Source organism: Ursus americanus, chromosome 28 (genome assembly GCF_024610735.1).
Source record: "Ursus americanus isolate L20-20 chromosome 28, mUrsAme1.1.p, whole genome shotgun sequence".
Lineage (NCBI taxonomy): Eukaryota > Metazoa > Chordata > Mammalia > Carnivora > Ursidae > Ursus > Ursus americanus.
Window position 1 is genome coordinate 181,419 of NC_142154.1, and position 25,380 is coordinate 206,798.

General features: G+C 46.9%; 1 protein-coding gene across 1 annotated transcript; it reads right to left on the reverse strand.

The window, feature by feature from the left end:
* Window positions 1–1,236: 1,236 nt before the first annotated feature.
* HYKK (hydroxylysine kinase) lies at window positions 1,237–24,953 on the reverse strand. Its single transcript, XM_045804434.2, has 5 exons — window positions 24,844–24,953; window positions 20,922–21,289; window positions 19,560–19,699; window positions 10,051–10,234; window positions 1,237–2,694 (listed from the first exon to the last, which is right to left on the reverse strand). The coding sequence occupies exons 2-5, from the start codon at window positions 21,268–21,270 to the stop codon at window positions 2,234–2,236; spliced, it is 1,134 nt and encodes a 377-aa protein (XP_045660390.2). The 5' UTR covers window positions 21,271–21,289; window positions 24,844–24,953; the 3' UTR covers window positions 1,237–2,233.
* Window positions 24,954–25,380: the final 427 nt, after the last annotated feature.

The following is a 25,380-nucleotide window of genomic DNA, read 5'->3' on the forward strand; positions in this document are numbered from 1 at the left end:
AGCCACTTGCAAGAGGAGAGTCTTTGCTCTGCATATGGCATTGATCCCCAAATCTAGAAGTGGGTTTTCTCCTCAGTGGCTGGGAAGACCAGAGACTGGCTCTCGTAGAAATGCATGCATTCCAGCAGTTTATCAAGGGTGTGCTAGGGGCCTGGCATGGAGCTAGGCCGTGAAGACAACAGGAAATAAATACTATTCAATTTATGCCACCAAAAAGATGGGGTTTTTTTAAGTTTATTTTTTTTAGTAATCTCTACACCCAGTGTGGGGCTCAAACTCATGACCCCGAGATCAAGAGTCACAGGCTCTAGACTGAGCCCACCAGGAGGCCCTATGCCACCAGAACTGAATGACTAGAGATAAGCTAGGACAAACACCGAGCAGTAAACTATCAATGCAAGGCAGCCGTATTTAAACACCAAGGTAGTGGCCAGCAATATTTGCATTAGGAATTCAGTGAAGGAGAACCCACGTTTGCAGGAGTAAGTAAGGAGGAAATCTGTAGTTTCATGGTGTAAGAGAATGAACAACGGTCTGGGAGTGAAATCCAATTTTCAATTCATTTTTCTGGTCCCCAGTTTCCTGAATGGTCCAGCTAGATAAAAACAAAACAAAACAAAACAAAAAACAATGGGGATGCCTGGCTGGCTCAGTCGGTTTGATCTTGGGGTCAAGAGTTCAAGCCTCATTTTGGGGGTAGAGGTTACTTTAAAAAAAAAGAGAGAAATTCTTAGATATATACAATGCCTTAAATTTCAGAAGCGTAAGTGCTTTCATGTGAGTGATCTCATTTGATCCTAACACAGACGTGCCCATGCACGCATGCATGGTGGGTGGGAGGAGGAGAAGACTGGGACCCTGGCTCTGTAAGCAAATCCTCGTCTGAAAATGGGGATTGATCACAGCACTACTTCTCTCATGGGCTTGTTGTGGAGATTCAATGAGATAATGCATGTAAAATACTGTGATATAAGAAGAAATACAGGTTTGGTTTTCGTCCGGTTCTGGCACAACGCCTCTAAAACCCTCATAATCTCTTGAATGGTAGAGAGAGGAGTGTCTTTGTTATTCATAATAAACCCTATCAAGTACACTGGAATTTCGTCTAATGAGGCGACCCCACAGACAGAGAAGCAATGGCTGTTCACATACATTGAAAGAGACGTCCCTGAAAGGGTGTTTGAATGTCCAGGGTTGTAGACCTGGAACGTCTTAGAGAATGGACAAACCCACGAGAAGAAGTAAACAGCCATTTAATAAATCATCCCGAGGGACACATGAAGAGACATCCATGACACAAACAGTGGTATAAGGAACGTCAAGTTTACGGTGAGCTACAGTTCACCAACATCGCATTCATATGAAAAGAACCATGAATGAGAGCGATTTTAAAATATCTGCTTAGAGACTTTCTTAGTCTCAATCTGAAAACTAACCGTTCTGTTTAGGAAGCTCAGGCGGGAGTTAGTGGCCTCGCCTGGAGGCCTGCCTTGGCTTCCTCGCGGGCCGAGTATCTTCCAGCATCCGTCTCTAGAGGTTCAGTTTCAACTGCCCCCTCAAGCACGTGAACACTTTTTCTTAGGGACACTGTCTATATCTTAGTCTGTGCCTCATCTTCTCACACCTTTCTTTTAGCATACATTAATTTTGCAAATATCTTTTAAAACCACGGGAAAGCAGATATCAGGTATAAAAAACGGGATGAGAGACAAAAAGTAGTTTGATGTAGTCTCTGCCCTCGAATAGCTCTTAGGTCATCACCCACACTACCAAATGACGTGCCATCAAAAAGACAGAGTACAGTGTGGGGTTCTAGAGAAACGGAGCGAGGGGAGGAGGCTTCACAGAATTGGTGCTTGTTCACCAGGTCCCTGGATTACGCCCAATTGTTTAAAATACGTGCATCTATCCATACACATGTGCTCCTTTCAAAGTTTAGCACAGTCACTGAGCTCAGGGCTGGACTAGATCTTGAGACATGATCTGATTCAAAACAGGATTTCGCATGTTTTATACATGAGGCAAGCAGGACCCCCAGAGAGACGTGCCTGCTCAGGGGGCACTTCTGTAAATTTAAGGAGTGGTCGTGAGATTGCTTGAAGGCCTTCGTGCTTTCATGTGCACTGGTCCGTTCCGTCTGTTCATTCCTCACTGTGCAGGGACATCCTTGGTAGAATTAGATTTGGTCCCCTTGGGTTTTTCATGATCGGAGCTCATGGGAAGTTTCCCCGAGTCACAGGGAGACCCCGGAGTCGTAGGACCTGGCAGTTTCAAACCAGATTTCTTCCACAGCTTTCTGACCCAGGTCAAACATGTGCTGCAAGTGCTTCCACCCGGTTTTTGCGGTAATCATGAGATAGTCTTTGTTCTCCGGGTGCAGCTGGCAAGAGTACGCAGCGATGACGAGGGACTGGCAGAAGCGGCCGCACACGAGTAGAAACAAGGCGCCCCTCTCTACGGGCGTCAGCGGGATGACGCTCTCAAACCCTGCAAGGACGTGACCTCCCACGTGTACGGGCCTCTTGCTCTCAACCATCATGTACATGATGGTGATGGCCACTTCAAACACGTAGTAGCCGTAGCCCATGTCGCCGAAGTCCAAGATCCCAGACACTCGGTACGAGGTATCGCCGGAGGCTGACGTGCTGGACTCCACTAAAATATTATGGTCATTAAGATCTCCATGATTGATACCTGCAAGGAGAAAAATCAAGCCACATGCAAACATGTAATTCCCCAGCTCCTTCTCTGCCCAGCTCCTGTTTCTGGGGCATGGCCACTCAAACGTGACGAGCAGTCAGAGGTAGAGTCAAACCCTATTCTTCCTGAAATAAAAGAATTTCCTCTGAAAGGGAAAAAAGCAGTTAATTTCAGTAGTTGTATTTGCTTTTGCTTCTAATCAGTACGAGGCCCGACGATGCAGGTTGTGGTTGTTGCAAACACCTGGTTCTGACTGCCAGCAGAGTGAGGGGAGAGGCAGAACTGCCCCAAACCAGAAATGTGTAAAAGGAATATACATATGGTCATATTATTATACAAAACAAACAGTCCTAAGGGTGCCTGGCTGGCTCAGTCGGTGGAACGTGCAACTCTTGATCGTGGGGTTGTGAGTCTGAGTTCGTGTTGGATATAGAGATTGCTTAAAATAAAAAAAATCTTAAAGAAGAAAAAAAGAAGAAGAAAAATCAAGAGTCTTAGAATGGGCCAGATGTGTCTTTATGTTAACCTAGGATTTCCAAAAAATTTTCTGATGACAAATAATTCTGAATTTCCACAGTCTTGATCACTAGACTAGATGCTGCTATCTCCAGTTAGTACCCCTCAAGGTGGGGGTCTGTGGTCAGTGCTGGTCCACAAACTCTTACTAGTCTGTATGAGATAACACAAATTGAGAGTGTTCAGAAAATTTTATAGCAGTTGTCACCTAAGAGTGTGATCAGTGGACGTATCTCATTAACAGAGTAGAGACCGGTCTGGTGTTATCGAATTCACATGTATCACCTAAGAGTGTGATCAGTGGACGTATCTCATTAACAGAGTAGAGACCGGTCTGGTGTTATCGAATTCACATGTAAGCCGTGTGTGGTGCAGCTGTGAACCGGTCCTGAACAGTAGGGTCGTGCAGCAGGCAGTGGGGTGGGGGAACCATCCCTGTCTTCCATCAGGAACAGTCTGAGAAATTCTGATTTCAAAAGCTGGCTCAGGATTAGGAAGAGATGGGGGCATCCGTGAGCATGAAGCAGTGAGCGTTGGACCTTTACGATAAGTGTGTGACAGAAAGTCTGTAACATTCACTTCTGAGTATAACGGTGATTTCTTCTGTGTGACTTGGGATTGAGTAAATCATGCGGAAGTAATTTAGCGAACGTTACTGTAAACCAGATTCTAAAGTACACTTTTGTGGAACTGGGATTCATTATACAACTGGCACCATGTCAATGGTTTCACCGGCAATGTTTTTTCTTCCTTAGAGGCAAAGCAATGGTGCCTCTTATACGATCAAATGGGATTTTAGAACCAAGGAAATATGTTACTTTGTGAATGCAGTCTGTATATTCGCAAGCATTTTATTGCTTCTCTCCACATGTCCAGTGGCCCGTCGAGAAACGAGAGAGCTACTGAATGCCTGGGGAAAATGACAAACGTTGTTGAATTTGAGAATTAAAGAAAGAGAAGGCATCCTGATCAAGATGGCAGAGTGAATTCATCCTTTGATAACCCTCCTGCGTGCAACATACCTAGGAATGATGACAATAAAAAGAGAAAATAAAGATACGGCCAACCTCAAAAACAAGATGGATCTGTATACTAAAAAACAGACGATAGATGCCACGCAGCGAGCAGGAACGCAGCCGCGGGTCTGTCTACTGTGCCCAGCAGTGTGCTTACCCCTTTGGGAGAACCGGAACTGGAAATGCTACCTGCTGGGTGTGGGAGAAGCCTCACTGTGTGACGCGAAAGGCAGTGGGAAGGCCTTCCGAACTCATGAAAGGAGGACAAATCTGCTCCCAGTCCACTGCTCAGACTGCTATGGTCCACACAGGCAGAAGGACAGAAGCAGAACCTTGAAACCAAATGCAGAACCAGGTTGCTGTGTGAATACATTCAATGTCAAGTCATTCCAGTTACCAACGTCTTTGTTTCAGTTTTGAGTTAGTTTCTTTTCTTTTTTTTTAAGATTTTTAAAAATCATTCTTAACTAATCTCACACCCACCATGGGGCTTGAACTTACAACCCCAAGATAAGAGTTGCATGTTCTACGGACAGAGGCAACCACGGGCCCCTCAGGTAGTTCCTTTTGGCTCTTGCTCATGGTGACTTCCTTCCTTATGTGCTGGTATATAGTATGTTCTCTGCACACAAGGCAATGACTCTGGAAAAATAACCGGAAGAACTTCTATGAAGCAGGTGATGGGGATCGAGGAGTGCACTTACGGTGATGAGCACTGAGTGATTCACAGAAGTGGTGAATTGCTCTACTGTACACCTGAAACTAATACGACACTGCATGTTAATTACACTGAATTAGAACAAAAAATAATTTAAAATTTTTTTAATTAAAAAAGAAGAAATTCTAAAACTGGAAAACATAATGAAAGAAATTAAGAATGCAGTGGGTGGGTATAACAGACTAGACATAACTTAAGAAAGAATCAATAAACTAGAGGACATGTCAGAGAATTATCCAAAATGCAGCATGGGCACAGAAAAAAATGAAACACACACACACAGGTGAGAAGAGACACAGAAGATTCAGTGAGAGACCGAACAAGAGCTTAAACGGAGCTCAAAAGGAGGAAAGAGAAGAGCTGGGCAAGAATTTCCTGCAACTGATGAAAGATAATATCCACACACAGATTTGAGAAACCCAAGTATATTAAGAAAAAAAAATCATTTAAGAAAAAGAGAACATCCTGGGGTGCCTGGGTGGCTTAGTTGTTAAGTGTCTGCCTTCGGCTCAGGTCACAATCCCACGGTCCTGGGATTGAGCCCTGCATCAGGCTCCCTGCTCAGTGGGAAGCCTGCTTCTCCCTCTCCCACTCCCCCTGCTTGTGTTCCCTCTCTCGCTGTCTCTCTCTCTGTCAAATAAATAAATAGATAAAATCTTAAAAAAAAGAGAGAGAGAGAGAAAAGAAAAGAAAAAGAGAACATCCTACGAGAACCCCAAAGGGAAAAAGGCAGGCGGTCTTCAAAGGAGCTGCAGACCGACAGCTGACCTCTCAGCAGGAATGGAGAATTAGGAGACAGTGGGACCCGAAAACCCAAAAACCCTGAAACCTAAAGTCCTACAGGCTGTGAAAATATCCTTCAAGAATGAAGAGAAAATAGAACCATTTCCAGACAAATAAAACCACAGAGAGTTCACCATTAGAGAACTGCACTAAAGGACATTCTATGGGATGTATTCCAGGCAGGAAAAAAACGGCGCCAGGCAGAAAGCTTGAGGTGCTAGAAGATATGAAACCAACATAGGAGTAAATCTAAACAAACTTGGATATGAAAGAAAAATAATAATGTCTTTTGGAGTACAAAAATATAGATTTAAAGTTTACTAAAACAATAGCTTATAAGCCAGGACAGAGATCAATGTACTTAAAGTATCTTTAGGTCCTTATGTTGTCTTGGGTCACATTACACTTTGGTAAGTTAGAATCACATATGAGAATCTCTAGGGTAACCACCCAAACAGTAGAAAGAAAGCACATAGTTCCCAAAGTTCTGGACACACACACAAAAGATACAATCATGAAAAGAATGACCTAAAAAACAATTAAGTCAAAAGAAGAGAGGACACAGAAAAGAGTGGGAACAGACAGAAATCAAGAGTACGAAATAAGACAGCACAGCTACATAATGTCAGATGGAACAGACATTAAGGCAAAACGTAGAAGAAAGAAGGACGGATACTATATCCACAGGAGCTTCAATTCGCTAGGAGACACCAGTTCTAAGTTTATGTGCACATGGGCTGAAAGTATATCAAGCGCATTTTGACGGAAATACACATAAAATACAGACAGTCCACAATCATAGTGAGAGATTTAAAATACACTTTTCTCAATAATTGTTAGAATACATGGGCAAAAAATGTCAATAGTATAGAGAATTTAAACAACATGGTAACAAACGTGACCTACTAACATATAAATAACTGCACCCAACAATCACTGAATAAACTTTCTTTTTCAGCACACATGGACCATTTATTTTTAAAGATTTTATTTATTTATTTGACAGAGACAGCCAGCGAGAGAGGGAACACAGCAGGGGGAGTGGGAGAGGGAGAAGCAGGCTCCCAGCGGAAGAGCCTGATGTGGGGCTCGATCCCAGAATGCCGGGATCACGCCCTGAGCCGAAGGCAGACGCTTAACGACTGCGCCACCCAGGCGCCCCAGACATGGACCATTTTTAAAATTCACCAAATACTGGATTATCAAGTAAATCTTAACAAATTTGCCAGTGCTGAAATCATATAAAGCTACTCTATCCCATATGGTAGCCATTAGCCATACACTGCTATTTAAATTCATTAAGATTAAATAAAATGCGAATCTGGCTCCTTAGTTGTACTAGCCCCATTTCAAATGCTCAGTAGTTGCATAGAAACTATCATACTGGACCACGCGGATATACACCACTTTCACCATTGAAGAAATTCTACTGGGCAGCACTGATATGACATATGTTCCCTGCCCATAGTGCAATTACAGTAGAAATCAACAACAGAAGGGTGACTAAAAACGTCATCATCAACGTCTTTTACAGACCTCTATAAATGCAGAGACAGACCAATGTTCATGAATTAGATTCCTCAATCTTATAAGTGTAATATAAACAAATATAAATATGTTATACTATCCATTTTCTCCAAATTTATATACAGATTCAAACCAAATCTAACCAAAACCTTCACAATTTTTTTAAAAAATATGACATACTGATTACAAAATTGATAGTAACTGAAATGAAAAAGGACCAAAAATAGTCAAGACCCTCTTACAAAAGAACAAGAAGGTGGGAGGACATGTTCTACCAGCTATGAAACCTTAAAAGTTAAAAAAATGAAGATAGCATGCTAATCTTTAGAAATACTCACAAATATTCCAGTTATGTTCCTCCCAGGAACATGCTGGGTTGCACTTCTCTGCTCCCTAAAAAGTTGTGTATGGCCATGTGACTTTTTTCGACCCCTGATATATGAACAGAAGTGATGTAAGAGCAAGTATGCAGTGACCTACATTCTCCTTCCCCAGCTATAGCAATACTCCAGTTGGTGGAAGTTCCATCCGTCTCCATCCCAAAGTGAGAGTCCGTAGAACAGAACCCCGCCCAGTCCATGCTGGACATGCAGCCGGAGTGAGAACCAAATCTTTGCTATTGCAGTCCGCAAGAATTTGGGGGCTGTTTGTTACCGCAGCATAACCTTGCCTAGCTGATACACAGTGTGGTATGTGAGCAGAGGTAGGCAAATAGAACAGGGCAATAAAATAGAGAGCCCCCCACACATTTGATTTATAGCAGAGGTGGTACTGCAAAACAAAGGGAGAAAAGATGGCTTTTTAATAAATGTTGGTGAAAAAGTTAGCAGTCGTAAGAAAAATGCACACCATATGTAAACTTCAGATGGCTTACAGACCCATAATGAAAGGCAAAAACTAACACTTTAGTAAGATAACAGGAATATCTTCATAACCACAAGGTAGGGAAAAATGTCTACACAAGGCACGAAACACTAACCCCGGAATAGAAGATGGCTATATTTGAAACCAGGGAATTAAAGACTATTCATCAAAACACATCATAAAGACAGAGAAAAGGCAAGCCACAGAATGGGACAAACTATAACCAACGAAGGATTTGTATCCAGAAAATATTCTGAACTTCTAAAATCAATGAGAAAAAAACCCCAGTAGAAAACCTGACAAAAGACTTGACTAGGCACTTCACAAAAGAGTGTATCCAAATGGCCAATAGATAGGGAATTGTTGAGTAAAAGCACAGTGAGAAATCATTATGTTCATATCACATTGGCGAAAGCTAAAACGTCTGATGATAGCAAGAGTGTAGAGCAATGAAAACTGCCCTGTGCGAGCGGTAGCACACAGTCAGCAACCACTTTGGAAAACTGTTCAACATCATCTTGTATCGCTGGACATAGACGTGTCCTACGACCTAGCAGGCCCACCACAGCACGCATGACGTACACCCAATAACCCAGATGAGGAATGAGGGAGGCTGGGACCAAGCAGCAGTAGTAAGTGGGGGAAAGTAAAATTAGAACTGGTAGAATCTGATTGCATATGAGGTGTGTGAGAAAGAACAAAGTCAAGGCTGCCAACTCCCAGGTTTTTGGCCAGATCAACGAGGTGAATGGTGGAGACCATTTCAATGAGGTGAAGATGAGTTGGGGGGGGCAGATTTGAGGGGGGAAATCAAGTCTATTTTTACGCTACCTCCTTGCATTGCGTTCACACAAAGTAAATGCTGTGGACTGAATTGTGACTGCCCCCCCTCCAGTTCGTATGTTGAAGCTCCCACCCCCGCAGTGTGGTGGTATTTGGAGATGGGGTCTTTGGGAGGCCATGGAGTTTGGATGAGTCATAACGTGGGGCCCTCAGGACAGGATTAGTGCCCTTCTAAGAAGAGACACCAGAGACCATGGTGCTGTCTGTCCCCCACGCGAGGAGCAGAGAGAAGGTGGCTGGAGCCTGGGAAAGAACCTGACTTTGCTGGCAGCTGGACCTCAGATTTCCAGCTTCCAGAACTGTGGGAAATCCATGTCTGCTGTTTAAAGCCCCCACCTCCGTACTTGTGACAGCAGCCAGAGCTGAGCGCTACTGAAAACAGAGGCAGAGGGAGCTTGAGGCCTAGGTCAGGCTTGCTGCAAGTGCCCCTTCCTTCCTTGTCCTCTGACTGGTGCTTCATGCCCCGTCAGAGGCTGCTTCCACCCTGGAGAAACTGTTATCTGCGTCCATGAGGAGACATGCACTAGCGTGCTCACAAGAGTCCCGTGATGTAGCAAAAAAGAAAAAAAAAAGGGAACCAACCTAAAATTCTGTCAACAAGAGATGAGACCAAAAATAACACGGTACGTTCAAATAAATTATGGTACATACATGCTGTGGAATACATTTCGGCAGTTAATGAACGAAATGAACCGGAGCGACACATACGAAATAGATCAATCTGGAAAACATGATGTTGACTAAGAAAAGAAGGTAACACCATCTGATGCCGTCTAACAATGGAAAACATGCAAAACATTATCGCATATCATCTAGGAACACATATAGTAACGGTATTAGAACACGTGCTCCTTTAGAAGGGAGGGAGAGGTGTAACCATGTAAAGTTTAGAGAGGATTTCAAACGTAGCCATTTTAAGGAAAATAAAAGTACTATTCTTTAAAAAGTAGCAGGAGCAAACACGACACAATTTAAAGACTCGGTAAAACTAAGTTGTATGTCCACACTTTTCTGATGCTCTGAAACGCGACAATTTAAATAGCAAGAAAGACACTTACTTGATGGGCGGGGGGAGATACTCACATTCTCGAAAGTGACTTAGCTTGGTCAGGATTTCATCCTTGAACAGCTGAATGACCTCCACGACAATCTCCCGGTTTCGGCTCTGGCCCAAGGCATCCAGATATTTCTCCAGCAGAGGAACGTTTTTCAGATTCCAAATGAAGTTCTCCCGACGAAGACTACTTAGCTTTGGGTGATGGAATGTCTAAATCAAAGACAAGAAACTCTTAGAGTATGGACAGTTAGAACGACCACGATGGACAGCTGGGTGGGCGAGAGACCGCCCTCCCAGGCCTGGTGTGAGGAGCATGGGGGAGGGCACCCAACGATCACCAACATGCTCCATCAATCCCCCCCACAAGATGGTTCTGGCTGCACACTGGCCCAGGAGCTCATCGCGCTGAATGCATGTCCCCGTCTCACTTGGTCTTCGTAGCTGTGCAAAGGGGACTCCGCGGAGCCCCCCCGCAGGAGATGGAGGCAGTTAGACTCTGTTCTCCCCATACGACCTGCGCCTTATTACCTGTCTGACATCACTTTTTTTTTTTTAAGATTTTATTTATTTAACAGAGAGAGACAGCCAGCAAGAGAGGGAACACAAGCAGGGGGAGTGGGAGAGGAAGAAGCAGGCTCCCAGCAAAGAAGCCTGATGTGGGGCTCGATCCCAGAACGCTGGGATCACGCCCTGAGCCAAAGGCAGACGCTTAACGACTGCGCCACCCAGGCGCCCCTGACATCACTTTCTAATGTTTGCTGACTCTCCTGCAACCACACCGGCCTCCCTGCTGTTCAAGACCATGCCCACACACCTCCACCTCTCCGCCTCTGCCCTCGCTGCTTCCCCCCGCCCAGACGGCCAGGGCGTTCACGTCTACCAGCTCTTTTCTGTGGGAGGACTCCCTGGCCACTCCACCTGAAATCAGCCCTCTTGCCAATCCTTCACGGCCCTCTTCTCCGCTGATGTTTTCTTCCCAAGCTTTTAGTGTGTATTGCTAGCACTCTCCATAGTTCACCTCTGGCCTTACTGTCTGTCCTCGCTTGAACGTAAGCACCGCGAAGGGCCGGTGCTCCTTGTTTGGTCTGTCGCTTTCAATACTGAATATATCCAAACCCATGTGGCTCAGTATTGGTATTATGTTTATGAAACACAGTGCAAATAGCAAAGGGGAGGAAAAATAAATTGCATTCTTTCCTGAAATACCTTGTAGGACAGTAAAAGAAATCCAAACACATTAACCATAGCAGCACTTAGTGAAACTCCCAGTCTTCTCTAACTCGCTTCTTTCTCCCGCATCACTGCTGCAGCACCGCTGTCCTTAAGCCCCTTGTCAGAAGACCTTCTGCCCACCTTCCAAGTGCCAACTGTTTTCCTTTTCCTCTTTCACCTTCCCTACTTCCTCGATAATTTACTAGGTGGATGGATTTTGCTTTTGGGCTAGCAAAAAGAAATCTTCCATGGACAGGGAAACTGGGTTGACAACGATAGAATTCCTATTAGGGTCCTGGAAACACGCTTCCATTCCTAATTGTATTCCATCGCAGTTACAATAATAAAAGAATCTGACCATCAATTTAGCGAGGAGGAGGAAGGGGAGGGGAACGAGGGTAAATCGTCGTCTTATAAATTCTCCCGACACCAGTGCTGTTGAAATCCCATCGTATTCTAGTTCCCTTTTTATACATAATATGATATATATATGCACACATGTAGTATCCATGTATGTATGATACCGACACATGTGCATGTAGCATATATGATAGTAAGTTTGCATAGGTTTCCACTACAAAAGTTCTCTCACATGGGCATTTTCTTTGAAATCTCGCAGCAATGTAAGTTGGCTATTATTGGCCAATTTTAGATGTAAGAGAAAATCAGAGTTGAACATGGCCAAAGTCATACCTTAACTTAAATGTCCTTTCCCTGTGCTTTGTCCTGTGGTCTCCATTCCATTGGTATGCTTATTTTAACTCCCTCTATTGAACTGAAACTAAAGGTACAGGCATTATGTCTTATCTTTTACACCTATTAGGTTCAATGCTCGAGGAATACTTCTTGAATTCTTGACTGTAACTAACCCTCAGGATCCTGTGTGCTATTCTACAGTGTCCCTGTCCTCTTGAATCCTGAACGTGCCCCTTCACCCTGTTAATTCGTTTCACCATGGATTAACATCTCCTCAGAAATAGAATATATCGTGTTAGAGATGGAAGAGAGCACCTCAGTAAAGAGTTGTTTGTTTTCTTTGTATCAGTGGGAAAAAATAGGAAAATCAGTCATGGTTTGCCAGCTGAATAAACATCTGAAATGTTCTAAAACTGCTGGTCAGATTAACCAATTTCCTGGTTGATGAGAAGTGCTCTGGAGCCTGGAAAGGGACTGACTGATGGTTCCCAGAGCCTTTAAGCACAGCGGGTTTAGTTTAGTTAAGGAAATTCTTTAGTTGTGACTACCACATACCGAAACAAGAAGTCAATCTGGCCAAATGTGTTAAGCCAACTCGATGAAAAACATCCAATCAGCCAGTTATTTATTTGAATCAATTTGGTGTTAGATTAACAAGAATGAGTTTATCTGTCAAAATACCTGATCCACATGCAAACTCAAAAATTGTTTGAAAAAGATCATCTCATTCACAGCAAATCTCCTTCCGTAAGTTGCTGACATATTTTCAGGGTAAATATGGGTTTCGGTTAACACGTCCACTTTAAGTTTCATTAAAAGGCACCGAGTTGACTCTATTCAGTTTTGGAATACAATGTCATTTTATGAAGTATTAATTTTTAAAAAGAAAACCCGATTTACCATTAGTATTATTCATGGGATCTGATTACCAGGGCTATATTTCATTAGATCTGTCAAACCTTTAGATTCCATTGAATGCAATGACATTTTTTCTAAGCCGCGAGATCACATTGGACTGAACTCAGTGCTATTTAAGTTTACAGAATGTTCTAGAGGGAAAACAACCATGGCTGATTTAATTATAAAGAGCAGAATTTACCGAAGTTGGTACTGCTCTTTCTTATTCTTTAACAAAATATGCAAATGTTCCAGTTCTCAAACACCAAAAATGTTGCAAATGCTGAAAAATGCCTGCCATACACAAAATTACATTTATCAGGGAAAGAAATCTCACTCCACAATTTGCATAAGATTTTCCAAATTCGCACAACTCAAACTCAACATTCAATTTGCTATAAACTCACAAACTGCCTAGTTGAAACCACGCAAAACACAGTATTTTCATTATGCTCACACGGTATAGATCAAATAGCATTTTTTGTACGGTGCAAAGCAATGCTCTTCTCTGTGGTTTAAATAGTTGGGCTTGCCATTGAAATCTGCCCTGGGGCAAGGAAACCACTTGAAGCAGAGGAACGACCTAGAGGCTAGATGCAGGTTTCTTTCCCTTGATTTCACCACCTTTAGCCCTGGCTGCCAACTTACAGCGGCAACATGGAGCTTTCCAGAGACCAGAGCCCACTGGAAAAGTGAGGTTGGGTTACATTTTTTATTCTCTAGAGCCAAGAATGCCCCAGGTTTCAGAACTAGCCCTAATTCCAGAAAAAGTCTCCTCTTTTGAAGCCAATATTTGCATTACTAAGTCTTGCTAGGGTCTGAGCTTTTTGGACAACACAGAGGAAATGCTTTTCGTGCTGAAAATGGAATCTTTGCTTTATTTGCTATTTTCCTTGTAAAACCTCTACTCTCTGTCTACTCCTTCCCAAAGAAAGAGCCTTAAGATATTAAATACGTACTTATCACAGGGCACAGTAATTAGAGGGACAGTTTCCAAATCTCTTTTGCAAGTGTCCACATTCTCAAAAACGATGATAAAACGTATTTTCTTTGTAAAATTCAGTATAATAAAATTTTAAATTTATTACCCTTGGAGACATATTGCAATCTCAATTTTGAGAAGAGAACACTGATAATTGAAGGCAATATAGGCTTGGATGTGGGGTTGTTGGCTCTGCTCAGTCGCTAGCTAAGAGTTAATTTTCTCTGACACTAATATAAATATATATTTTTTAGATATAAATATTTTATGAATATATATTTTATATATAAACATTTAAGAATATTTTCTATGTAAATATGTATAAATATTTTAGATATAAATATATATAAATATATATATATAAATTTAAAACCAGGCGAAGTGTGAAGAGAGTAAAAGGCTCCCGTTTTGTCCTTTCCCCAGGCCTCCAACAAAAAGCAACGTGAAGCAGGAAATGTCCTCTTTCTGCTTTGCCATGAGAATAGCCATGGGTTCTCGGTAACTGAGAGCAATCAATCAATCAATCAATAAAATCTTTTAAAAAAAGAAATGGCCTCCAATGCTACAGGAAAGTCAAAGCACGTGAGGGTCTGGTCAAGGCCTCCCTGGGTGCTGCCATTTGGTGGTAGAAAACCAGGCGAAGTACGGAGAGAGTAAAAGTGATCTGCCCTCTGGAGGCCCAAAGATAAAGTGAGAGGACCATGATGTGCCCCACTGATGTCTCTGAAAAACAAGTATTTTAAAAATCAGATTAAAAATTAAAAATTAAAAATGAATGGAAGCATTATCGAGCTAGAAAGTTCAGAACAGGGGTGCCTGGGTGGCACAGCGGTTAAGCGCCTGCCTTCGGCTCAGGGCGTGATCCCGGCGTTATGGGATCGAGCCCCACATCAGGCTCCTCCGCTAGGAGCCTGCTTCTTCCTCTCCCACTCCCCCTGCTTGTGTTCCCTCTCTCGCTGGCTGTCTCTCTCTCTGTCAAATAAATAAATAAAATCTTTAAAAAAAAAAAAAGTTCAGAACAGGTCTCAAGCTGGAAAAACATCTATTCTCTTTTTCTCTGTAAAGGTCCTAGAAATCTTGGGGAAAAGTCTCCAATTTCAATAAATGCTCTTGGGAGGGGGTGCGGTGGAAGGGAGCAATGCGACTTGTTACTCCCGGAGCCGGTGCTTCTGTTGTGAGATAAGCCTGATTACTGGATCCACGCGCCTACCACAGTGCCGGGTTCACAAAACACACTGCTCAGGCTATAGCTGCTGAATAAATGAATGCTCTTAGAATAGAAAATTCTAGAATTGCCAGGGCCTTTAGCCTTGGGCCACTCTATCTGGAGTTTGATACGGCTCTGACCATCATGGCACAGAAGGGGAAACTGAGTTCAGAGCAGGCGAACGAGGTGAGTCACTGCTCGCGGCCACCCAGCCAAGCAGCTTTCAGTTGGTCGGACATGACTTCTCACGAGATAAAGACACGTTCCGGGACAACCCAGGACACAGGTAACACATACGAGCAAAACCAGTGTCTGTGAGCAGTACATGGACCATCACACGATGTACTCTGGCGCTCTGGATTTTATTCTACTTCTTTAAAAACGTTCCTCTCAATGGACTTGAACATCCACTCTTGAGACCCGGAATTTGGACACGCCCCCCCATGCCTCCACCACCCCCACCACGTCCTTGCTAAGTGGCCTCGGTGGGAGCCCCCAGCACAGGGGGTACTTTCTACACGTGAACGGCTCTGCGCCTTCCTTTTGCTGAGCTAAGCTTGGTGCGCACAGCGTCTGCGCCCTGAGTCCAGCGGTGACACCGGCAGCTCCTGCCCCGCAGCCTCCTCCCCCGCAGAGTCAGCCTTCGCAGCGCCCGGTTACCCTCCCGCGACACGGTTTGACCCTCCTGGGCACAGGCGTGCTGCGGGCCACTCCAGGTCACAAGAACATTCCGCGCAGTGAGCACTGGAAGGCTGCTAGAAGCTGTGCCTTGGGGTCGGACTGCAAAACGGACGTGCCGCGGAGGAGAGAAAAGGTTTGCTTCCCCGCGTTTGCGCTGTCGGGAAGCTTCACCGTGCGCACTTCTAACTTTTGTGTTTAACGAAAGTACAGCAGAACGCTCTTGCCAGGCTTGCGATGGAGCGACGGCGCACCCGGGTCAGGTTCTGGGTCCGCTCCTGAAGCAGCCGCGCGGTTAGCCCCGCGGCCCGCAGGAGAGGGTCCAGGCTCGGGTAGGAGTGGGAGAGGACCCCGATCCGGCCCGGGGGTCAGACACGGCCGGGTCGCCACAGGCTCTACGGCTGCATATCTCGGATCTATTTCCTTCACAGTAAAATCCGAGTACCAACACCAGCCTCGCAGTATCTTCCATAAACTAAGACATAAAGACCTCAGACGTAATGGGTGCCCAGTACAGGTTCGCTGTGGACCCAGCCCAACATCGCAGCGGAAGGGCACGGATGGCCAGACTGGAGAAACCAGCAAGACCTCAGATACACTGCCTACAAGAACCACTTCCAAGACACAGACTGTGACAGAAAGCAGCCAAGAATTCCTTCCACTCGTTCCCAGGAGACTGTAGACATCAAGTCTCTGGCACAGAGGGCATAAGAATCTTCTAAATCTTCCTACTGGGGCTTCCCCCGCCCAGTCCCTTCTCTCACTTAGCTCCTGCTAAGGCTCCACCTTAGTCTTCTAAAGCACCAGCCAGATGGGTAGAAACTGGCAGGCTGACACCAGGAGCCATGAGAGGGGCACGAGTGAAGTCAGCGGAGGCTGGTGAGCTTTCCTCCATGGCATGAAGCCTTCACCTCCACAGACCTCAGCCCCTGCCAGCCCCCATCTCTGATATGTCCCCTTTGTCACCCCTCTGTCCTTTGTTCCAGGCTACGGAGACTACCTCGTCATTGATGTCGGGTAAGAAGGCTGCCTCCTCGAGACACAGGTTAGAATCCATGTCTTGCTCAGCCCCTCCTTCTCCCATGGCTTAACATTAAATCAATCACCAAATTTGGTTGGCTCTGTCTCTGAAATATATCTTGAACCCTTCCTTGGTTCAAGTCTTCAATCAGCTTTTATCTGATTATGCATTTGCTTCCTAGATACATTCCATCCATTCTGGCTCTTTGCCAATCTGTCCACCATATTGGTCCACAGAGTGCTATAAATTTGAATCTTCTCCTGTTTAAAAAACTCTCCAGGGGCGCCTGGGTGGCTCAGCCATTAAGTTTCTACTTTCAGCTCAGGTCATGATCCCAGAGTTCTGGGATCGAGCCCCACATCGTGCTCCCTGCTCGGAGGGTAGCCTGCTCCTCCCTCTCACACTCCCCCTGCTTGTGTTCCCTCTCTCTCTGTCAAATAAACAAAATCTTAAAAAAAAAAATAAAATAAAAAATAAAAACTCTCCAGGCTGGGGCACGTGATGTGTGGAGCACGGGGTATTATATAAGACTGATGAACCACTGACCTCTACCTCTGAAACCAATAATACATTATATGTTAATTGAATTTAAGCTTAAAAAAGAAATGGAAAAATAAATTAAAACCCTCCAAGCTCCCTAAACTCCTTAGTATCATACACAATAATGTATCTTATAATCTGACCCCTGCACATGTCCAGTTTTGTCCTCTGTCGCCCTCAGGTTTAACCCCTGTGTTCCAGCCGCCATGAATTACTCATTGGTTCTGGAACACGGTCCCTGAATCTCCACAGTTGTGTGCATGCCCTTCCCTTTAGCTGGAATGCCCTTCCTCCCTTTCTCTGCCTCATGGATTCCTAATTTTTAAGAACAAGGTCAGGGACGCCTGGGTGGCTCAGTTGTTAAGCGTCTGCCTTCGGCTCAGGGCGTGATCCCAGAGTCCTGGGGTCGAGCCCCACATCGGGCTCTCTGCTCGGCTGGGAGCCTGCTTCTTCCTCTCCCACTCCCCCTGCTTGTGTTCCCTTTCTCGCTGGCTGTCTCTCTGTCAAATAAATAAATAAAATCTTAAAAAAACAACAACAGAACAAGCTCAGAAGTTTATTGTTGTTGTGTTTTTAAATCCAGCCCCCCTTGAACACCTGTTGTGTGCCTGACACTGTCAGACACTGAGGAGAAAAGATGAATACTCGAGGTGTAGACCCATTTCTCGAGAAGCTCACTGCGTCTTCTGTAGCGCAGCTTACAGGAAGCACAAACAAGCACTAAACGATTACACCACCGTATGTGGCTGACTGTTATCCCGATGCCCCCTGTGAACCATGCTCCTTCATTCCTGCCCTATGTAGCTTCCTCAGCTGACTTTGGGATTAGACACATCACTGGCTCTGGCCAATGGGACATGAGCTAGCATGATTCCAACAGAGGCTTGAAAACCATTTGTACATGGGGCTTGTCCCCTCGGGGCTTGCTTTCTTGGAAACCAGCAGCCAACGCTGAAAGGGTGTTCGGCCACCCCGGAGGGTGAGAGGCCACACAGAGAAGAACAGCAGCCCCCTGGGCAGAGCTCCCAGCTGAGTGTGGCTGCATGCATGGCCCCAATCCACACCCCGCAGAGCAGAAGATCCACTCATCCCACAGAGACATGAGAAATAAATCCGTGTTTGATGCTGCAAGTTCTGGGATGGTTTGTTACACGGCACCAGGGAACTGGAACACAGCTTAGTAAGGCCAGTGACAGGAGGAGGTCTGAGTTCGGAGGTCAAGAGGAGGAAGTGATCATTTATGCACAGCACGGGAAGACAGGGGTCCAGGGGACATTTCACAGAGCGGGTGACACCCGACCCAGGTGCTGAAGGATACGCAGGAGTTTGCTAAGCAGGGAAAATTACAGGTGGCTCGGAAAATGGCACCAGTGCAGATACGTGAGACAGAACAGCCCCGCCGGGGATCCACAAGGAGTGATGGGGAGACACGGCAGGGGGGCACGGACAGATGGACGGACAGACAGAGGCACGGAGGTGGTGTAGGCAGGACGGGGCACACGGGGCCTCACGTGGGGACCCACATGGGGACCTTGGCCTTCAGGTCGAAGCAGTGAGAAGCCGCTGACAGCTTCCCGTGGTCAGATTTGTAATTTTAAAAAGCCTGGACTGGTATAAAGAATAAATTGGAGAATAAGCCTGAATACAGGGAGGCTACGGTGGTGAGCGAGCACCGTCAAGGCAGGAGCGGAGGGACGGGCCAGACAGTCACGTGAAAGGTGGAATGAGCAGGACTCAGCGAGGCACTGCTCATACACCCGTGCGGCACAAACTAGTCACTTCTCAGCACCCCTGAGCGCCTTCCTCTAGGACGGGGGAACCCGTACTCTTCCCCCAGAGCCTGGCATGCAAGAGGTGCTCAGCACACACCTGCTGAACACATGCACATGTGTTGTGAGCACACACGGTATCGCTTCTGTGGAACACAACACCTGAATGCGTCCTTCTGCCCCACAGGAGCCAAGGCCTCACCTCCGGTGCTGGCTGAGCAAGCCTCACTGGGTGAACACCGCGGGGTTTGCTTTGTGATACAGACTGTTCCCAGGGAGCAGCACAGAGAACATGAGGACTGTCTAGAAATGCAGGCAATCTTGCCGATACACCAGCGAAGCACAGACCTGGGCAGGAAGAGGCCTCGTGGTCGGGAAATTCACACATCGGCGGCCCTATTCCCTTCCCAACACCCCTAGGGAGTCACCAGGCATAAAAGGGGAGTCGGACCCTGGGTTTATTTGTCAAGTAAAATAAATCAAAACTAAACAAACAAAAAACTCTCATCAACAAGCTAACCCCCACGTCCTACCTGCAAGGTCTCATCCAGCTTGCCAGCGAGCCTCCCGATCTCATACAGCAGCTGGGGGCTGCTGGGGATCTCGGCGACGGGTCTCCCCGGGAGGTACGACAGCAGCCTCACCAGGTAGCTTGCGACTCCGGAGCCGCCATCTGGATGGATGCAAGCACATCCCGTCAAGTGTTCTCAAGAAATGACTGGGGGCTGTCCTGCCTTGGTCACTCTGACTACGGAGAACCACAGACATCATAAAACAAGAGCAACACACGTGCTTCGCTGCAGTGAGTCAGCAGGACTCCACGGAGCGGGCCGGACAGACGGACCCCGGGACACCGGAGCCGGCCACGCACACACCCACAGCACCGCAGCCCCAGCCCCAAACATCGACCTCCTCCTGCAGAATGGAGCTAAGACGGCTTTCATACGTTTGCACTGAGGACAGTGTGACAGGAGGAATGACAGCTTCCGAGGCTCCTGCAGGCACCAGCTGGGAGAAGCCCGAGTGTCGGCACCGGACACAGCCCCTCCTCAGGGACAGGTGAGGGCCCCAGCGGTTTGGAGCCCAGCAGAGTAACGCAGAACTGGTGAACAGCTAGGCAGTATCTCCAGCCTTTCAAATATGCCGAGACTACACTGCACGGACTTCAGGCCGCTGCTTGGAGAACTCTACGGGCTCATCTAAGAATATTAGCACTGAGAAGGAAAAGGGCCCAAGTCCCACAGATGAGGACACGCAGCCTTAGGAATGTGAAGCGGTGTGCCCCAGGTCACGCACACAGAAACGACAGAGCTGGGACTGAAAATCCCTGATTTCTAGTTCTCTGCTCTTTCTGCTATTCCACAGTACCAAACACACGGCTGGTCTGATGGGTAAAAATATTTGTTTTTCTGTTTAAAAAAAAAAAGTTTCCCTAACTCCATACGCCCTTAGTGACTCATTCATCAAGTGCTTTCTTTTCTTTTTTTTTTTTAAGATTTATTTGCGAGAGAGCGAGAGAGGATGCGTGCAGGAGGGGCAGAGAGAGAGGGAGAATCTCAAGCAGACTCCTGGCCAAGCACCAAGCGTGGAGCCCGACATGGGGCTCGATCCCATGACCCTGAGACCACAACCTTGAGATCATGACCTGAGCCACTCAGGCATGCCCCCCGCCCGCCCGCCAACTCCTCTCTCCGGGAAGAGTTAGAGCAGATCCAGGCTCTGGATCTGAGTCGGAGACCCCGATCTCCACTCTGGGGTGCTGCGCTCCCCCCACCACTGAAGAAATCACCATGTCTACACTTGGAGCTCTGAACCTGTTCTTGGTCTTTCTACTTAGAACCAAAGTGCAGTAATGTCCGTGGACGGTGATGACCGGCAAGGCGGCGGGCTCTTACCTACAGCTACGAGAGAGGTGAGGTTGCCTCCTGTGGTAGGGTGCACAGAGGCCGTTGGGAACCCAGCCGCTCTCAGAAACATGCTGACGTGATTCTGCACTTCAATCAGCTCTGGAGTTTTGCTGGACTCTGTGTTGCTTATTTTGAGGACGTACTCAGTTGGCCCATCTGCAGTGTCATTGGTACTTGAAATGCACACATGGAAGTTTTGGTCATCATAGCTAGGAAGTGGCTGGATCTTGGAGACTTTTAACCCGAATACCGATTCCACTAATGCAGAGGCTTGTACATCACTGAAGGTGGGTTTGGCCAGAGCCTGTGGTTGCGGATCATCCCCACGTGACATCATACCTACAGAAAACAACCAACTAGGAAGAGGACAGACAATGAATACCTGTATTTCAACAATTTTTCTTCACACAGACCCATAATGTTGCTCAATCTTGATTCTATACTTCTTACTACTTTTGACTCGTAAAGTTAAAAAAATTGAATTAGTAAATGAGATAAAGAAGGTGTTTGGGCAGGTGAATAAATATCCTTGTATCATAGATTATTTTTAAACTCACCTCGCAAACAGAAGGTAGGAAAGCACCTGGTATCCCCTAGTCCAATTCCTGCCCCGCTCCCCCCAGCAACTGTATTCACAGGGAGACTGAGGTCGTGACAGGTGGAGCGCCTTGCCGAGTTATAGTAACTCTGCTCCCGAGACTCCTAACCCGCGGTTCTGTCCCTCTGACCACGTTACCATCAGCTTGGGGTTAAAGTAGAAGTTCAAACACGGTGATCTTACTCCGCTATCCACAAGTTCTGTTGAATTACAACCTCAGCGTCTGGCTTATCATGCTCACGTCTGGTACAATAGTGTGGGCTGCTGCGCAGAGCCCCGTGGGAGGCACTGAGGAGGTGCGAAGATGCTCTTAGGGGGCTCTGTGACACGACGCAAGTTAGCGCATGGTCACAACTATCCTCAGAGTAAAACACTCAAAAGCTGTTCAAAACAACAAGTCACGAGGCCGCAAGTAATGAACAGAATGCCAAAGAAACCCCAAAGTAAATAGAAACCTGAAGTGCCTGGATTAACACTGAACCGACTTTACCTTAAAGGGTAAAGAATAAGTTTTCTACGGCTAAGCAGAATCGGGGCTTGAAAGAGAAGTTATGGGCACCTGGCTGGCTCAGCGGGTAGAGCATGTGACTCTTGATCTCAGGGTTTTAAGTTTGAGCTCCACGCTGGGTAGAGAGATCACTTAAAAATAAAATCTAGGGGCTCCTGGGTGGCTCAGTCAGTTAAGCGTCTGACTCTTGATCTCAGCTCACATCTTGCTCTCACAGTCATGAGTTTGAGCCCTGTGTTGGGCTCCACATTGGGTGTGGAGCTTACTTAAAAAAAAAAAAAAACTAAAAAAAAAAAAAAAACAACCAAAAAAACCCCTGCACACATGGGCATCTCTCCAAAGCACCTATGTGATACAGATACAGCAGTGTGGGGCTTCTGAGCACCCTTCAAGAACGAAATATTAAGTCCCTCGTATCCTTACTTCCCTCTTTTTCCAAAATAGTTTTATTCCAATCCTCCTTTCATACTAAATCATAAGTAACTAGTAACATCTTGGGGGTGGGCTGCATTTCAGGGCATGATTCTGATTGCTGTTCTCGGGATGTGGTGTTATATAAGGAGAATCTCAAGAAGAGTTAGCTCTTACGGATAGAAATCAGAGCAGCTATTGCTTCCGGCAGGAAGGTGGCGTGAGGGAGGCAGCTTTCTAGGGGAACGTTTCTATATCTCGACTAGGCTTTGGTTACATGGATGTATACATCTATCAAAACTTAAAACTTAAGTAAGCATAAGATCTGTGAACCTCACTGCTTGTAAATTTTACAGGTGAAAAAAGTCCCTGTGAGAGATTGGCAAGGACAAGGGGCTGAGGGTGGGTGGGGGTCTTAGGACTTTCTCAGAGCTCCCCAAATCACACTATGCCCGTGAATGTCCAATCACTGCAGATCTATGGAACCCAAAGCTCAGCTTACTCCAGTGAGGAGAGGGGGATAAAATTCAGGGAGGCACACTGGGGCTCTCCCATATGACCCCCTCCCTGCCTCAGCCCGAGTTTATTGTCTGATGACTCAAGTGGTGATAAGAATATTAGCCTAGGGACTCCTGGGTGGCTCAGTCGGTGAAGCGTCTGCCTTCAGCTCAGGTCACAATCCCAGAGTCCTGGGATCGAGTTCCGCATGGGGTTCCCTGCTCAGTGTGGAGCCTGCTTCTCCCTCTCCCTCTGCTGCTCCCCCTCCTCTCTCTCCCTATCTCTCTGTCAAATAAATAAATAAAATCTTATAAAAAAAAGAATATTAGTCTAAAATGCCATTCCCCTCCCTGCCTTCCTAGGTCCTCTTTCCCAAAGTGATTTCTCCCCGCTCGAAGCCTGCCGCCAGCCCCTCCCGGGCCAGTTTCCACCACCTGTCATAGTTACTGCATTCTTGCCAATCACTTCTCATGTTTACTTTCTGACCAGAGTATTTGCTTTCAGGTTTTGTTCACTAAAGATGTTGTGACAAAGCCTGAATGGGGTTTCAAAACGCAATCCTTGCACCTGAAACTGCTGGGAACCAACATAACCTATTACACTGTATTTGAGCTTGAAGACTTGAAAGGAAATGTTAACATTCTTTCTGGAGATTTATAAACTGATATAAGGCCAGGATTCAGAATACTTTAAATTCAAAACACTTGAAAGCTTTAAATCCAAGATGAGTTGGAGTCATAGTTTTTCAACTCCTAAAGTGTTAAGGATGTCAGAATAATTCATATGAATTATATAAATCCTTGAAGATAGAAGGAACCTAGGAGGCAAGTGGAGAAGGCCAGTCTCCGTTCCAGCCTAGAAAATGTTCCCAGACCTTCCTCAAATGGGGCTCGGTCAAGTGTATTTTACCACAAGGAAAAAAAGTGGGGGGAAAAGTGCTCTGCTGGGAGAAACAAAGCGTATTTTAGTCTCAGCTGTGCTGCCTGGCCTTGGAAACTGTGGACCAGTCACATCTCCACTGAATAGGAGTTGGACAGATCCACCCTGAAAGCCCCTTGCAGCGCTAACTTTCCATGCTTTTACAGTTCTTTCTTTTTGAGCTTAAAATTGCCTTTTTTTCCCCTTGTACACAAGGACTCAAATTATGAAACTATCGGCACAGATCAAGTCAGCTCCTGAAAGTAAATAAACACAGAGAAAGAGACATGTTTGTCAGAGTCGTCTGCGTTCCCCCAAAGTCTGGGGTGTGCGGAGGGGACAAGGAAGAGAATCCAAATCCTAGAGGTGGTGGGTCTACACTTGCTGCCAGAGGGCTTTACCCAGCTTCTGAGAAAGCACCCAGGGAGCAGACATTTCCCAAGCCCACACCCGCCCATGCCTGAATCCCACAACCTTTGTCCCATAACGAGGGGGTCTGGACCTTCAACTCTGCACTGTGTGCGAGGTATCCGGGACCAAACACACGAGTTATTCTGGGTTCTCCCCCGTCCTGGCCAGATGTTACAAAGTCCGCTTAGATTCTACTCTGGACGCCCTGCACACATGCCCTTCTCCCGAAATGCCTCTGCTCTGCCCTCACAAGGTGCAGAGCGGGGTCACGCCCAGGGAACGTCCGTGCCCTCTGTGGCCAGCCCAGGGCCCCACAGTCCTCCCGCTGGGGCAGGGGGGCGAGTGGGGTGCGCCAGGGCCGCGGAGGGGCTGGCGACCAGAGAGAGGCAGGGAAACAAGGAGGTCGGGGTGCAGGGGTCAGGGGGCTGCAGCCCGGGACCCCGTCCCCACCCGCGGCCGCTCCTCCGCCAGGGTCCCCAGGCCAGTGCGGGAGAGTCGCACCACAGGGCCCCCCGGTGCACCTCCTATGCTGTCGGGACGGGCCCCGCTCTCCCCTGTCGGCTCACCCGCAGCGACCCGGGATCCTGAGGCGACACCGCTCTCCCGCAGTCGACGATCCTGACGCTGCCTCGGCCAGCCGGAGCCCGCGAGCCCCGACTTCTGATTGGCCCCTCGCTGTCCCCCACGGCCAATCAGCGCACACTACTGGGGGGCGAGGCTGGGCTGCGCCCCGCCCCGCCCCGGCCGGCGGGATCGGGCTTCTGATTGGCTTTCCGCAGCCCTGCCCCGCCTTCCCTCGGGGGTCACCCCATTCACAATCCGGCTACCTCTGACGTAACTAGGATTCTTGTTTCTTATTGGCTCATCGAGATCCCGCCCCGTCCCGCCCCGCCCCCCCGGTGGACAGCCACTGGTCAGGGTTTCTGCTCCCGAGCGGCACCAGCAGTTGGGTCCAGTCCCCGCGGCTGCTCCGCGCGCGGTTTCCTTCGGGATTCGGGGCGTCCCGCTCTCTCTCCCCTCGCCTTGCGTTCCGCTGCCGCCGGAGCCCGTTCCCCGGGGCCGCTTTCCTAGTGCCGCTGGTACACACCCCCCTCCGCGGCGCC

Coding starts and splice junctions, on each gene's coding strand:
- HYKK (XM_045804434.2), bottom strand. CDS start 21,270: ATGATGTCACGTGGGGATGATCCGCAACCACAGGCTCTGGCCAAACCC. Junction 10,235..19,559: donor AGCTGGATGAGACCTTGCAG/GTAGGACGTGGG, acceptor TCTTTGATTTAG/ACATTCCATCACCCAAAGCT. Junction 2,695..10,050: donor GCTAAGTCACTTTCGAGAAT/GTGAGTATCTCC, acceptor TTCTCCTTGCAG/GTATCAATCATGGAGATCTT.